This window comes from Erpetoichthys calabaricus, chromosome 5 (genome assembly GCF_900747795.2).
Source record: "Erpetoichthys calabaricus chromosome 5, fErpCal1.3, whole genome shotgun sequence".
Classification (NCBI taxonomy): Eukaryota; Metazoa; Chordata; class Cladistia; order Polypteriformes; family Polypteridae; genus Erpetoichthys; species Erpetoichthys calabaricus.
In genome coordinates, this window is record NC_041398.2 from 180,902,791 (window position 1) to 180,917,761 (window position 14,971).

General features: G+C 38.8%; 1 protein-coding gene across 1 annotated transcript; it reads right to left on the reverse strand.

The window, feature by feature from the left end:
* Window positions 1–1,254: 1,254 nt before the first annotated feature.
* On the reverse strand, window positions 1,255–11,320 carry LOC114652840 (basic proline-rich protein-like). Its single transcript, XM_051928564.1, has 4 exons — window positions 11,070–11,320; window positions 10,669–10,736; window positions 7,349–9,264; window positions 1,255–1,467 (listed from the first exon to the last, which is right to left on the reverse strand). Exons 2-3 carry the CDS (start codon window positions 10,720–10,722, stop codon window positions 7,351–7,353), a joined length of 1,968 nt encoding a protein of 655 aa, XP_051784524.1. The 5' UTR covers window positions 10,723–10,736; window positions 11,070–11,320; the 3' UTR covers window positions 1,255–1,467; window positions 7,349–7,350.
* Window positions 11,321–14,971: the final 3,651 nt, after the last annotated feature.

The following is a 14,971-nucleotide window of genomic DNA, read 5'->3' on the forward strand; positions in this document are numbered from 1 at the left end:
GTGTGTTTGTGTCCCCTGCACCCTGCCCGGGCTTTGTTTCCTGCCTTGTACCCTGTGTTGGCTGGGATTGGCTCCAGCAGACCCCCGTGACCCTGTAGTTAGGATTTAGCGGGTTGGATAAAGGATGGATGGATAGTTCAGTACTTATTTATTTATTACCTGTATACCACACAACACTACTGATGTGTCAATAGGTGGGCTTTTGTTACATGTGTGTGCTTCTGTCTACATCTAACAGAATGCAGTAGAATTTCAGATTAAGTTACTAGGTGAGAGTGAGAGAATTGGCTTCCCAACCTGGCTCCCTAAGATAGAATCCAACTCTCTACTCTAATATAGAGATTGAACATTAATGAATGAATAGATAGAAGTGGATTTTAGCAACAAAGTTAAACGTTAGAATGTTTTCTCCCCTTTGCATTTATGAATTGCCTCTCCGGCTTTATGTATGGTACAGTTTGGAACAAACACATTTTATAGGTGACTGCAGTTTTTAATCCATCAGTCATATTTTAGTATTCATTATGAAGCATCCCCTGACAGTTGGTAAGTATTGTATTAACTTTACTATTAACAATAATAAATTCTCATTAAAATGATAAAACTCTTAAAATAAGCTATTATTATGTTTCATTGTTTTATACAATTCATAAAGAACATAACATACTTTATAAAATGGATACTGTTGATACCGGCCTATAATGGACATCTAAAATAAAGTTTTAATGGTCCACCTACCTCAGTGAGTATTACTCACTTACTATGGGTGCATAATTAGGGGACATGAGTGTTACAAAGGGTGAAAGCTGATGCCCTACATAAAACAGAGACACAGGCTAAAATATGTTGACTTATTTGATGTTGGAATATTTGCAGATCTTTCAGAAGGCCTATAACTGTAAAATTAAGCTGAACTAGAGGTAATGGACTGATAGCCAAAGGAAAACGGGATTATTTTGAATGTATTAGAAATGCTTCACTTAAGAACACAATAATGAATATTGCCATGATTAAAAATTATTGACCTGAAAAATACCAGATTTTTCACCACATTATTTTATGTTTCTCTCATTTGACTCATCCCAACATGTATGCTTATGTGCATAAATCTCAATCCAATAATCAAATAATCCAATTACACATATTTACAATACTTTATTTGAGTTTACAGACAAAATTTCTTAATGATCCCTAATCTTAAAGATATTTTTTTAACAAGTTAGTTATCTTTATGTTAACAGTAATGATAATGTGATAAATGTTCTCCTGAAGTTACAGATTTATCTACATCCTATACCTGATATTTATTTAATTCAGGTGGTTTCTTTGTCAAGCACAATATTCACCCTTAAAATTATGTCAAGGCTGTGCAAAGTTAACAGCAAAATGTAAACTTCAGCATCTTTAGATTGCTTATGCACCATTATGCATGAAACATCTGGAGGAGGAATTGCTGCTAAGACACATCTGCAAAGAAAACAGAACAAAGCAGAACAGTTACTTCTGGACATAATGGAATTAAAGAGCTAACAGAATGAAGTAAACAACAACATTTATCTGTATAGCACATTTTCATACAAATAATGTAGCTCAAAGTCCTAAAGAAAAAAGAAAAATATAAAAATAAGATTAGGCAATACTAAGTAACAAAGAATAAAATAAGTCTGAAGGTCATGAGGACAGAAAAAAACAAAAAAAAAAATCTCCAGGGGCTGAAGAAAAAAAAAACAAAATCTGCAGGGATTCCAGGGTACGAGACCAAATGAACTCAATCAGTCCTCATGGTTTTCAGGCTTCACATGGAAGAATTAGATGATGATGGTCATGTGGACATCTGGCCTTCAATCCATTGATGTAGGGACTTTTTTTACCAAACAGATATTTTACCAAACAAACATCTAATTCAACATATTTGTGATAATGCTCATTTAAACATAAATGCTCTACAGGTTTACTACATATTGAATTCAAACTGAAGTCAATATGTGTTTGATTTTTTGATGGTGGTGCAATTTTTCTGATTAGATGCACCCTGATATTTATATTCATTGTGTGGAGTCGCTAATAGTGATAAGCAAAATGTTTCTGCTAAATTCATTTTCCAGTGAAACGTTTTTTTGAAGTTTTTGAAAAAATCCTTGAAATAAATTGAGTTACTCATGCCATTCACAAACAAGAAGAAAGACATTTAGTTCCTGTCTGGAAATTATTTCACGCATTAATTCTTTAGGAGTCTGCCTGTAATTTAGTTTTGAAAATAAAGATTTCTAGCGAAAAACAATAAATCACCAGAAGTATATGCATATCCACAACTAGGGGGCTAAGGCAGTTGCTAGGTAACACACCAGGGGTGGGGGGGGGGGGGGGGGGGGCAAGGTTTGGCAGCACCAGTGGCAGTCAGATTTTGCTGTGGAGAAAACACAGTAATGAGCACAATGGTTTGTTTTGGCTGCGGTGGGCTGGCGCCCTGCCCGGGGTTTGTTTCCTGCCTTGCGCCCTGTGTTGGCTGGGATTGGCTCCAGCAGACCCCCGTGACCCTGTAGTTAGGATATAGCAAGTTGGATAATGGATGGATTATGGTACGTATTATATGTGTTACACAGCAGAAAAAAAATAGGTAAAAACAGAAGTGTAAGCAAGGTTTTTATAAACAATGTTCCTTGTTTTCTACTTCTTTAAAAAAAAATTAAAACCACAAAAAAACTCCTTACTGTGTTTCACATTTAGCAATCGTGAAACTGCCCAGAAAAAGAATTTTAGTGTCAGTTTTGAAAAACCGTATGCAATTCAAAAACATGCCTATTTCACTCATAACTAGTCACTAACAACAAACAGTGATCAATCTAAAGCTTTATTTTAAAAGGCATAAGTAGTAAAGACCACTAAATGGGCATGGCCCATCTATCTATTTTTCCATGGCAGCACATTCTACAGCTGATAAAAATTGTGTGATTATCAGACAAGGGAAGGATTACCATAGCAGAAACCCAGAGTAGCACAGGAAGAGGGAGAAAACAAAGAGAATACTTTTTGCTTGTTTATTAGGGCATTTTTACTTTTACCTGCGATTTCACTCTTTATCACCTTTTTTGAAACTATTTCTTCAAACGGAGAATCTTTGCCAAACTCAATTGACTCTAAGCTTCCTTTAAGAGCTAAAGGGGGCAGTCCTGAATTTACCTCCAGGTCAATGCTGCCATCATTTCTAGAGCCAGGAGAGGCCCTCATCAGTTACAAGGTCATCCATGTAGAGTGCATGTTCTGGCCCCTCATGTTTTTGCTTCCTTGGATTTCCATTCCTCTCAGTTCCACACTTTTTCTCTTAAGCAGCAGAGTTTGATATTTTCTACTACATCCCAATCAGTACTCTTGTTGGTGTCCACTGAAAATTCAGTGTCATCCAAGTGTTATTAACCCTACTGACCCTAATAATTCACAGTTTAAAGCATGGGTGGAAACTAATAATCTGTATAGATAGATAGATAGATAGATAGATAGATAGATAGATAGATAGATAGATAGATAGATAGATAGATAGATAGATAGATAGATAGATAGATAGATAGATAGATAGATAGATAGATAGATAGATAGATAGATAGATAGATAGATACTTTATTAATCCCAAGGGGAAATTCACGCCACATGACATCCCTTTTTACCAATGCAATACCTTACAGAACCTAAAGGAATTAAACATATTGTATACTATTGTGTCAAAGTGTTATTTTACATTTGCTATTAATTTATTAAAATATATTTTCCACTATGGGTTTTATTTTTGAGGTAGCACCACACGTCTTAATGATTGTACAATGAACAGTATATCTTATAGAAATATCAGTATTTTATTCCTTCCTTCAATCCGTCTAGCTTCTGAGCCTGCTTTTTGAATTGCAGGTTTGCCAAATGCTAGAGTCGATCTTCACAAGAATAAGGTATGAATTTCTCAACATCTTATAAATGGCTAATTTAGAGTCACCTGTTGACAAAGTAGGAACCCTACTGCTAGGATTTCTTAGAAAGCAATACTATCAAATGAACAAGTAATATTTTGTAGTTTCTAATATACAGAACAAGTTCAATTTAGTGGTTTCAGAAGAACTGAATGTGACAAATATGTGAAAGTGACTCATTACCAGTACATTTTTATTATTAAAAGGTGTTGCTTTCCCATTCTGGTCAAGGTTTACCATCATGTTTGCTTCATTGAATGGGCCTCATTTCTAACGTGTACCACATATACTCACGTTTAAGTCCTCCCCCGTGTAAGTCGGGGCTTGATTTTACCGTATAATTTCCAGTATTTTATAATGTCAGTTGTATAAGTTGACAATCTTATTAGTGGTAGGAAAATTGATTTTATTGCACTAAGTGAAACATGGCTTAGCTCTGATGGTGCGGCTGTTTTAATCGAATCTGCACCTCAGAATTACAGCTTTGTTCATGTGGATCGCCAAGGTATGAAAGGCAGCAGTTTAGCAAACATTTACTCGAGCCGGTTAAAGTGTAAAGATGTCAGTTTTGGTAATTTGAAGTCCTTTGAGTATTTTGCCGTTGTTATTCATGGAGTTTCTCAGTTTCTAGTATTATAGCAGTTTCTAGCAGCTGCTAGAATCTTAACTTGGAAAAGAAAATCTGAGCACATCTCTCCAGTCACTACACTGGTTACTTGTGTCATTTAGAATTGACTTTAAAATACTGCTTATGGTTTACAAAGCCTTAAATAATCTCGCTCCATCTTATATTTCAGAATGTCTTACACCTTACACTCCGAATCGTAAGCTTAAGTCTTCAAATGAGTGTCTACTTAGAATTCCAAGAGCTGAAATTAAAAGAAGTGATGAGGCAGCCTTCTGCACCTAAAATCTGGAATAGCTTGCCAATAGGAATTTGCCAGGCTAATACAGTAGAGAACTTTAAAACACTGCTGAAAACACATTACTTTAACGTGGCTTTCTCATAGCTTCATCTTAGTTTAATCCTGATACTCTGTATATTCAATTAATTATCATTATTATTCATGGTGGCTCCAAAATCCGTACTAACCCCTACTTTCTCTTCTGTTCTTTTTCTGGTTTTCTGTGGTGGTGATCAGTGCCACTACCACCTAATCAAAGCACTGTGATGTCCCTACATTGACAGATTAAAGGCCAGAAGTCCACATAACCGTCAACATCAAATTCCTCCATGAGAACCCTGAATACAATGAGGACTGATTGAGGTCATTTATGTTAGGTAGAATGCCTAGAGGGGGCTGGGTGGTCTCGTGGCCTGGAACCCCTGCAGATTTTATTTTTTTCTCCAGCCTTCTAGAGTTTTTTTTTGTTTTTTCTGTCCTCCCTGGCCATTGGACCTTACTTTTATTCTATGTTAATTAGTGTTCCCTAATTTGAATTCTTATTTATTTTGTCTTTTTTCACTTTCTTCATCACATAAAACACTTTGAGCTACATTGTTTGTATGAAAATGTGCTATATAAATAAATGTTGTTGTTGTTGAATGCGGAAAACTCATGCTTTTGGTCCAAGAGATTATGTTATGCTAACGCCCACCTGAGAGACTAACCACGGAGCACACTGCCTTTTTTTTCTATGTATTGTGCCTACGTGACCACACGGTAATACCTGAACTATTCCGAAGCAACGTTTGCACTGTTTTGTGTTTTTTGTACAAAATTTGATGTGTCTGAGAAACTGGTGCGAGTTTGGAGGAGGCAAGAAGATGTAAAAAAAAATAATAAAGTATCGTATTTTTGAACAGGCGTATAACTCGGGGTCTGATTTTATGATTGATTTTTCGGGTTTCAAGACCTGACTTATACGTGAGCATATATGGGAAATGTTCATCAAAGGCCCCTTTTACATTGTATTTTATTTGTTATCATTTTAGGCAGGAAACTGAGTAAAGTGTGGAAGGTTCAGTGGCAAATCTAATCCAGCCCTGTATGAGTCAAAGTGCTCAGCTAGTGCCACACTCAGTGTTGTTTACTACTTTGTTCCCAGTGTTACTGGGATAGGCACCAGTTCCAATGTGTCTGATGTTCGTCAGAAAACATATGGATGACTGAAAAATCTCCTTTTTGATACAATGGCTTAATGATAGATTACTTGGCTTAGAACCAACATATGTCTAAATAAACAGTCATTAAGTGCTGACCTACTGTATGCATTAAGCAATTATTTTAATACAGAAAACTGCACACAATTTGCTTGGGGAAATCAGGGGCATCAGAAAGTAGATTATGTATTGAAGAAAACAGTTAAAAAATCATGTAATATTTTACTGACACAAAGCAGTGTGTTTGTTTTGTAGCTGACTGCACAGACTCAGAGATCCAGAGTCATGGGATTAAAACCTGGCCTTTCTGTGAAATGTATATATTCTTCCTGTCACTATAAAAGTTTTCCTGCCAAAGACATTCGTATTAGGAGGCAGGTGACTAGATTAGCCTGGAGTGACAATGGATGCATGCCGATCAAAGTTAGTTCTTGGATTATGGACAGTGCTGTTGGGTTAGATGCAGCCTTCCGTCATCTTGAATTGGATAAAACTGGCTGTGTAACAAAATCACACATTTTCACATAAACTGCTAATTAATTACATTTGTTTGACATTTGTTTGCTTTTTAAACGTATTGATAAAAAGTCACCAGCAGTACAATACATTAATTTTTGTATGAAATCTTTGTCTAATGACTGATTGAATTCAGATTACCAACTGCAGTGCCATTGTAGAGAAAGCAACATGTGTGAGCTCATAAACACTCATCTGTGTCCTCTCGTATTTTAGAAGTTGTGATGGAGTGACCTGCATGTATCTTGCTGTTGGGGCCCAAGAAGGCTTGCAATCTGTATGAAACCCTGGTTATATTTGGGCAGAGCAAAGGGTTAATGTTAAAGAAAAAATCAAACCCACTTCACTGTATTAACATTACATACGCAAACTCACTTCATCCATTTCAGGATCATGGGGGAGAGGGCAGGGCCTAGCTTGGCAGCACTAAGCACAAGGTGGGAAACAGCACTGGGACATGACAGGGCCCACTCAAGCACACATCTCCACTCACACAGTCACCAATTAAAATTCCCTATATGTCTTTGAGGATGTGGGACAAAAAACTAGAGTACCCATAGGGTAACTCACACAGACAAAGAGAGAACATTAAAACCACATAGACAACAACTGCACATTGCATTTCAACCCAGAATGCTGTATATATAAAGCATCAGTGCTAACAGTGTTACCATGCCACTCCACTATTATAAACCTGCCAAAAGCAATTTGTAAGTCTGCACATTTTAAATTTATGTTTACATGTGTAATTAAAATATTTATAAAAATTTACCTTTAAGCCATTTTTTCCTGTTTTCCAGTTACTGTGGAATGTAGTTTTAATGAAGGTATTTGTTTTTCACTTGGAGCTTGAACTAACTTATTCCACGCATAGGAGCGTTTCATTTTAGGTGTTGAAGGAGGTGTTTTGGGTGACTTCAACATTCCAAATGATATAACTGGATACCCTGAATCCACAGGGAAACCATACTCTTCATTGCCATAGACTGGCCCATCTAAGTCACCACGTGAATCAGGGAAAATAAATATAGGAGGACCTGGAGCTGGGGGAGATGGTGCAGGAAATGGATGGGCAGCATCAGTAAAACCTGGATCTGCTGGACTAGCTTCAGGACCTGATGGTGGGGGAAAAATAAATATTGTCGGAGCTGGAGCAGGAACGGGAGCAGGTACTGGGCTTGGGGATGGAGCTAAGCCAGAGACGGGACATGGAGATGCTGATTCTGGATAGAGTGCTTCTCCTTCAGATGGGTCTGAGACAGATGGTGTTAGAACAGGAGCTGGTGGTGGGAAAACAAATACAGGAGCAATGGGAAATAAGGGATCTATACCAGAGGCATCTCCTTCTCCTGATGGTGCTGGAGGGACAGGCGGGGGAACTGGATCTTCTGGTAAAGGACTAGGTGGTGGAAATATGAAAACAGAAGGGGCAGGAGCAGGGGCAGGGGCTGGTGGAGGCAAAAATGAAGGAATACCTGCAGCCCCTGTGGAAGGAGCAGGTGCCGGTGCAGGTGGTGGTACTGGTGCTGGTGCTGGTGCAGGAGGAAAAATAAATATTGGTGGTAGTGGAGGAGGAGGTGGAGGGGGAGGAGGAGACGGTGGGGGTTGTGGTGGTGGTTGTATTGCAGGAGGAAATGCCTGTCCTGGAATCTGGCCATTAAGTCCCTTGGCATCTTCTTCAGTTGGTGGGTATATAACAATAACTGGGGCTGGGGCTGGGGCTGGTGAAGGAGCAGGAGTTGGTGCTGCTATTGGTTGACGAGGCCCATCTAAGAATCCTCCAGATTCTGGTGGAATAAAAGGAAATATGAAAATTGGAGCAGGGGGTGGTGCAGGTATAGGCGCCTGTGCTACTGGTTGTAAAGGACCACTGCCCCCACTAGGAAAGACAGGGCCACCTGGACCAAATCCAGGGCCAGGACCAAATCCAGGACTAGGACCAAAACCTGGAGGGGGACCATATCCAGGTGCTGGACCAAATCCAGGACTAGGACCAAAACCTGGTGGGGGACCATATCCAGGTGCTGGACCAAATCCAGGTGCTGGACCAAATCCAGGCGCTGGACCGAATCCAGGCCCTGAACCAAATCCCGGTCCAAAACCAGGACCTGCTCCACTCCCGGGTCCTGTCCCAAACCCATTTATTCCAGGCCTAGGTCCACGTGCAGCCCCATTGCCTCCAGAGCCTCCACCTGCTCCTGATATAACAGTAGGTGGTAAAAATATAATTGAAGGTGGTGAAGGGCGAGGTGGGGCTGGTGCTCGAGGAAGAACAATAATTTGGGGACCCTGCTGTGCTGGTGGAGAAACAGGGGCAGGAGCAGGTCTTATAGCAGGAGCAGTGGGTGGAGCAGGTCTTGGTACTGGCACAGGCACGGGCACTGGTACTGGCACAGGTATTGATGCAGGGGCAGGAGGTGATGCAGGAGACATTCCTCCAATCCCTGAACTGGGGACGCCTCCTGGTAATGGAATACCACCACGAGGGGAGGGACCTGAAGATCTGGGTGATATTACAATTACAGGAGGAACTGCTGGTCTGGGTGCGGGCACTGGAGGGTAAGTGGGCCGTCTAGGATATACTAATGGGGGAAGCCTGGGTTGATACCTTGGGTAGAGAAGTGGATATACACGCCTTGGAGCAAACTGTGCTGAAGGTTTTTTAATTTGTTCACCATTTTGAATAAACTGTAAAAACAAAGTACAAAAACACAAATCAGAGCAAGGAAAAAAAACCTCTTAAAATTTTATTTCATCATAAGAATACTGTGAAGTATTAATTGTCTCTTGACTATATATCTATTGATACATGCATAAATTCTCAGATCTGGCTAATCCAGGAGACAAACTTAGCAGCTGTAACTACTAGGTTGACACAACCCTGGACAAGACAACAGTAGGTTCACGTGGCCCACTTCCCATTGAACCATGCTCTCACTCACACTAGGGGCAATTTAGGTTTGTCAGCAACTAGAGAAGAAGTTCAGACTCCACGGGGACAATGACTGGGCACAGGAGTTGAATCCTGTATGCTGGATCCATTTGGTTCAGAAAAATTAAATGAAACCCATGTACAGTATAGCTATAAGTACAGAATGGTTATAAAAATGGTGCAATTATTAACTCAAAGAATGGACCAAAAAGACAGCATAAAGCACAACTCAAAAAACAAAACAACACTTAATTATATGGGCTGCTTTCCTCCATCCTGTGGGTAGGGTGTCTTTCTGCTTTCCTTCTACATATTTCGTTTGACCCTGGCCTCTCTTTCTTCCAGCAGATAAGAATTGACAAGAAATTCTACCCTGTCTACACACTCAGATAGGTTCAGGTCTTCAGATGCCTTTAATCCCATTCAGCAATTATTTTTGATCAATTCCTAGAATCTTTTGTGGGATCTGGGTCACACAACATTCTTTCTAGGCTAGGTCCCCCCTCTAGTGCACCCTGGTTTTCCTACACCCATGAGCCTTTAGGAAGAGGACAGATCTCTCAGACAGCTGTGATGCTGCCAGCTCTAATGATGGGACAGGGCAGGAAGATTCCATTTTGCTGTCTGGTGGCATGTCCCCTTTAGTAACCAGGAGGGGTTGCCTATTTGAAGAAAATCAGTCATTCTGACAGGTAATGAACTCCCAATTCATTAGATCCTTCCACACAGACCACCATTTTTTAATCCATGTAGGGATGTCCCTACCTGTTACTCTTCCAGAACAACTAATACCTAGAGTGTACCTCCACCAAGTGAGCCTTGTTCTACTACAATCTATCTCAAATGCAGTATCTTTTTCTTTTTCTTGGAAACCACCCTTTAGACCTATCACTACTTTAGAAAAACTTAGTGATGCCCTTGCCCTGGCAACCACTTAGCAGCTGGGCACTTCCTCACAGGGTATAAATTAAGGAAAATATAACCTGCATGCAACACCACACATAATTTCTGTACCGCTTTGAGCTGCCAAGAGCTGCATTTACATGTCTGCTTAACTAAGTCATTCTGTTGAGACTATGATTACTGCCAAAACTATTTATATAAAATTAAATACAATTATTTACAAGTAAATGAAGATACAGCATTATAATTCAACTTACTGGAATGCAACAGCCCACATGAAAAGTGTAGAGAACCAAAAATGCAATCTTCATTTTTAAAGGAATTTCTGCAATCATTTCAAACATAAAAATTTTAAATTGTATTGCAATGCTTAAAATATATTTATGAATACATACAGTACTTTTAATTTATTAGACTAAATGTGCATGATTCCTCTAAGATGTATTGCATGCATCACATAGTATATCCCTATGTTTTTCTTTGGAAAACAAGAAGAATCTGAATCAGAAAGCAATCCAATTGTTATAATAAAATTTTCTACTGCTTACTTTATTAATACTACTAATTACTATTATGTAATTTAGGCAGTCAGGATTATTTACAGAGTATAGGAAGGATAAAACTATAGACGAGTAATTTCTGAAAATGCTTCACTTACCTTAATGCATTGCATAGTGATTCATTTCTATGCTTTAGAAGTGTTAGCTGTTCTTCAGTATTCACCTCTACATTAAAAATATCAGTGAGCCAATGAATTTAAGGTAAGTGAGGGTGGAAAAGTAACCAATCAACTTCTCTGAGGTTCAGAACTATTACTAATTTTGCAAGCACTTTTATACTACACCACTACTAATTACACTCTTTATGATCTAATATTTTGCAAAATTATCATGCAGGACTCCAGAGGTGCCTTACCACAGTCTTGTGGCAAATTTAAAAGTGGTTGAAGATGTAAATGTGTTTTTATGTGAGCAAAAAAAATAAAAACAACAATTCTCCTGTTATGAGTGCCCTGAATCATAATATTGAAGTTCTAGATTTTTCTGGATAACATTTTTGCAACAAAATATCAAAATTACTCTCTCAAACACGCTTGATCTAATTGAAGTTCATGTGGTTTGGAAGCCATTCTACACTGGGCACAAGACAGTGAAAACTCTTACAAGGTGCAAGTCCATTACAAGGAGCACTCAAGCACAAGGGTCCTGTATAAAGTAGTCAGTTAACCTATCCTTCATCTTCTTAGGAATGAGAAAGGAAACTTAAAATAGCAGGAAAATCTACACAGACACAGGGAAAACATGAAAACTCAATATAGACAACTACTAGGAATGGGAGTTGAACACAGGATGGTGGATCAGTGAAGTAGCAGAACTAACTACTGTGTCACCCTACAATCAACTAACATTATCAAACGTCATCCATCCATCTATTATCCAACCCGCTATATCCTAACTACAGGGTCACAGGGGTCTGCTGGAGCCAATCCCAGCCAACACAGGGCGAAAGGCAGGAAACAAACCCCAGGCAGTGCGCCAGCCCACTGCAGGGCACACACACACTAAGCACACTCTAGGGATAATTTAGAATCGCCAATGCAGCTAACCTGCATGTCTTTGGACTGTGGGAGGAAACCGGAGCACCCAGAGGAAACCCATGCAGACACAGGGAGAACATGAAAACTCCACGCAGGTAGGACCCGGGGAAGCAAACCCAGGTCTCCTAACTGCGAGGCAGCAGTGCTACCCACTGCGCCACCGTGCTGCCCCATCAAATGTCATTAAATTGCAAATTTTTCTCTTTGGGATATACATAAATAATTCATTTTATTTGTTTTGCTCTTTCAATCTACATGTCCAAAAAATTGCAAGTAACAGGAATCTCCCCCTACAGCAACAAATAACTGAGTGTGCATCATTCTGAGGCTTGATTTCCTTTACACGCCCTTCCTGCCCCACCAACACATTGTTAATGTCACCTTGCTTCAAGTATAAGAAGTACGGTGGTTTAGTCTCATGCTGATGCCTCATGGCTTCATTCATGGCTTCATTCCCAGCTTTGCACATTTGAATCTTGGTCATAGTTGTTGTCTGAATTACACTTGAATGTTCTCTGTATGTCTGCATGAGGTTTTCGTTACAGTACTCCAGTTTTCATCAAAGATTTTAATAACTGGGTCTAAACTGGTCTTGTGCAGTGCCCCATGGTTGGTTCCTACCTTATTAGCTTTGCAGCCACACTAAATTAAATTAATATGAATTAATCATGTTACCACGAGATGCTGCCTTAAAACTGAATATACTGTACTGATGTTACCAATTGTTAGTACAGCATCAACCTTCAGAAAAGCTGCAACCTCTAAAGGTCAACTTTGGTCATCACATAAATTCAGGCTAAACTGTCAGTATAGTAGCAGAAATTTGAGCACAAGCAGTGAGTTCTGAGTCGGAACAGGGCATTGCAAGTCAAAGAAAATTTCCAATTTCATAACTAGTTAAGTATGAGGAGACAATATTGGGTTATTTACAGTAATCAGAAGTAGCAATAGTATAATCATGTTTACCAACTACTGTACATTGAAATTCTTACTTCATGTCCGAAAAACATACAATGTATTGCCAGGATTCTCGATTTAGAAGAGTTAGCTGGTGGATTAGCTTTGCACTGTCAGATAATAGGAATCCAGTATGGTATGCTTTATTACTATAGCATGTAACACATCTGTACAGTTTTTGTTTTTTGCCTTGGGCAGCTTTAGTGAAAGAAAATATTAATCTATCCATCCTTCCATTCTGGAAACCAGTTCAGGGTCACAAAAGACGTATGTCTGTGTGCAGTATCTGAAACTGCAAGGTAAAGTTTCTATACAGTTGCTACAGTGCAACACTAAGACTCAGAGTCTGAGTTGTTAATACCAAAAATATATTTAGGGACTCTGCATCAGATCTGGAAAATTTTGCAAACAACAGAACTCATCAAAAAACATGTTAATGACTTTGGCACAAAATAACATGATAATAAAGATATTTGAAACTGTGGATCACCAGTGACATCAATAATTTAATGGAGACATGCAGCAATTACTTTTATGTATTTATAAAAATCCTCTAGGCTCATTTATACCAACAGCAATATGTCTGCATAATGTCTCACTGGCACTGTGACAGCCAAGTCAGAAGCTTTCTTTCTTTTTCATTTTCTTGCTTTTTAGTCATTCTGGTGTGTGTGTTCAGACCATAGTGTGTGTGTGTGTGTGTGTGTGTGTGTGTGTATTTATTTAAAGAGCTTCTGTAAAAAGCCAAATTTCCCCTTGGGGACAAACAAAGTTCTATCTATCTTAGTTATGGATCAGTACTTAAATTTTGTCTTCACTATCCATACCAGCTTTTGGACCTCAGTACTTACACCAAAATGTTTTGAAAGCAAATAACTGATACTGTAACTCCAAAACCCTTCATCTTACTTCAGCCTCCCTGATGTGCGGCACCACTGTGCTGCACTATAGTTCACTCACCACTTTTAAGCAATAAGCAATAAGGAGGGGCAGTGTAGGAGGTCATCTGTGAAATCCCGAACACGTTGAAGAAATGGACAGGAGGGGATTCTGCTGTGAAGTTCAGTTATGATCGTGTCGAAGCCTGTACTTTTGTTTCATGAAGACTATGAAATGGAAGTTTTTCAACAACTGCAATAGCAAATGTTGAGGGAAAGGGGGTTGTGCGGGGGATTGAGAGGAAAGGTGATGTTTACTACAGGTACCGAAAATCTGGAAATGCTGGTACTGCATTGCTTTAAAATTTCTTTTTCTGGTATTTTGCCAGTACTGGTGTATCTATCTAAAATCGAATCAGGTCTCGGGATATTATTGGTCTTCAAGATTTCAAGGGCTTGAAGCAAACCTGACTATTCTATTATAAAATTTGAGGGGGGCAATCCATGTGTTTCTTCTTTTACAAAGACTTGCGTGAAATATGTATTTAGTTCATTTGCTATTTCCAACTTACTTTCAATGATTTCTCCTTGTGTATCAATGAGGTTTCTTGAATACTCTTTTTCACTTTACTGGCAATTTTGTTTTTTCAGTTTCTTTTTTGATCTTTCCAATACTTCTTTGATCTCTGATTGTAGTGTCTGGTATTACTCTGAGTTGGAATTATATGGCTGTAAAGTTTTTCACACAATGATCTTTTCAGTTTTACATTTTTTAAAGAGGTGCTTATTTTTTAATAACTTTTGCTTTTTTATTCTGTCTTTATTATTTGAAAAGATGAGATCTAGAAAAGTATCACTGCATACTAGGCTTGAAACAAACTGCATGCGGAAACAGTCATTTGCTATTAGCACCATTTTGGTTTGCTCTTTTGAATTTGTGCAGTTAACATCCCTCATGACTACTACATCCTCTTTACTGCACATATGTCTTATTTGATTAAGTAAGACACTATTGTTCAAAAAAAATATATAAGAATTTGATGGCTGATAGCACATGCCAGTCATCAAATCTCTAGTCTTCCGTCAAACTAGCCAAACCCACAGTGATTCTGAACTGTACTCTTCCTT

Coding starts and splice junctions, on each gene's coding strand:
- LOC114652840 (XM_051928564.1), bottom strand. CDS start 10,722: ATGAAGATTGCATTTTTGGTTCTCTACACTTTTCATGTGGGCTGTTGC. Junction 9,265..10,668: donor ATGTGGGCTGTTGCATTCCA/GTAAGTTGAATT, acceptor TTGTTTTTACAG/TTTATTCAAAATGGTGAACA.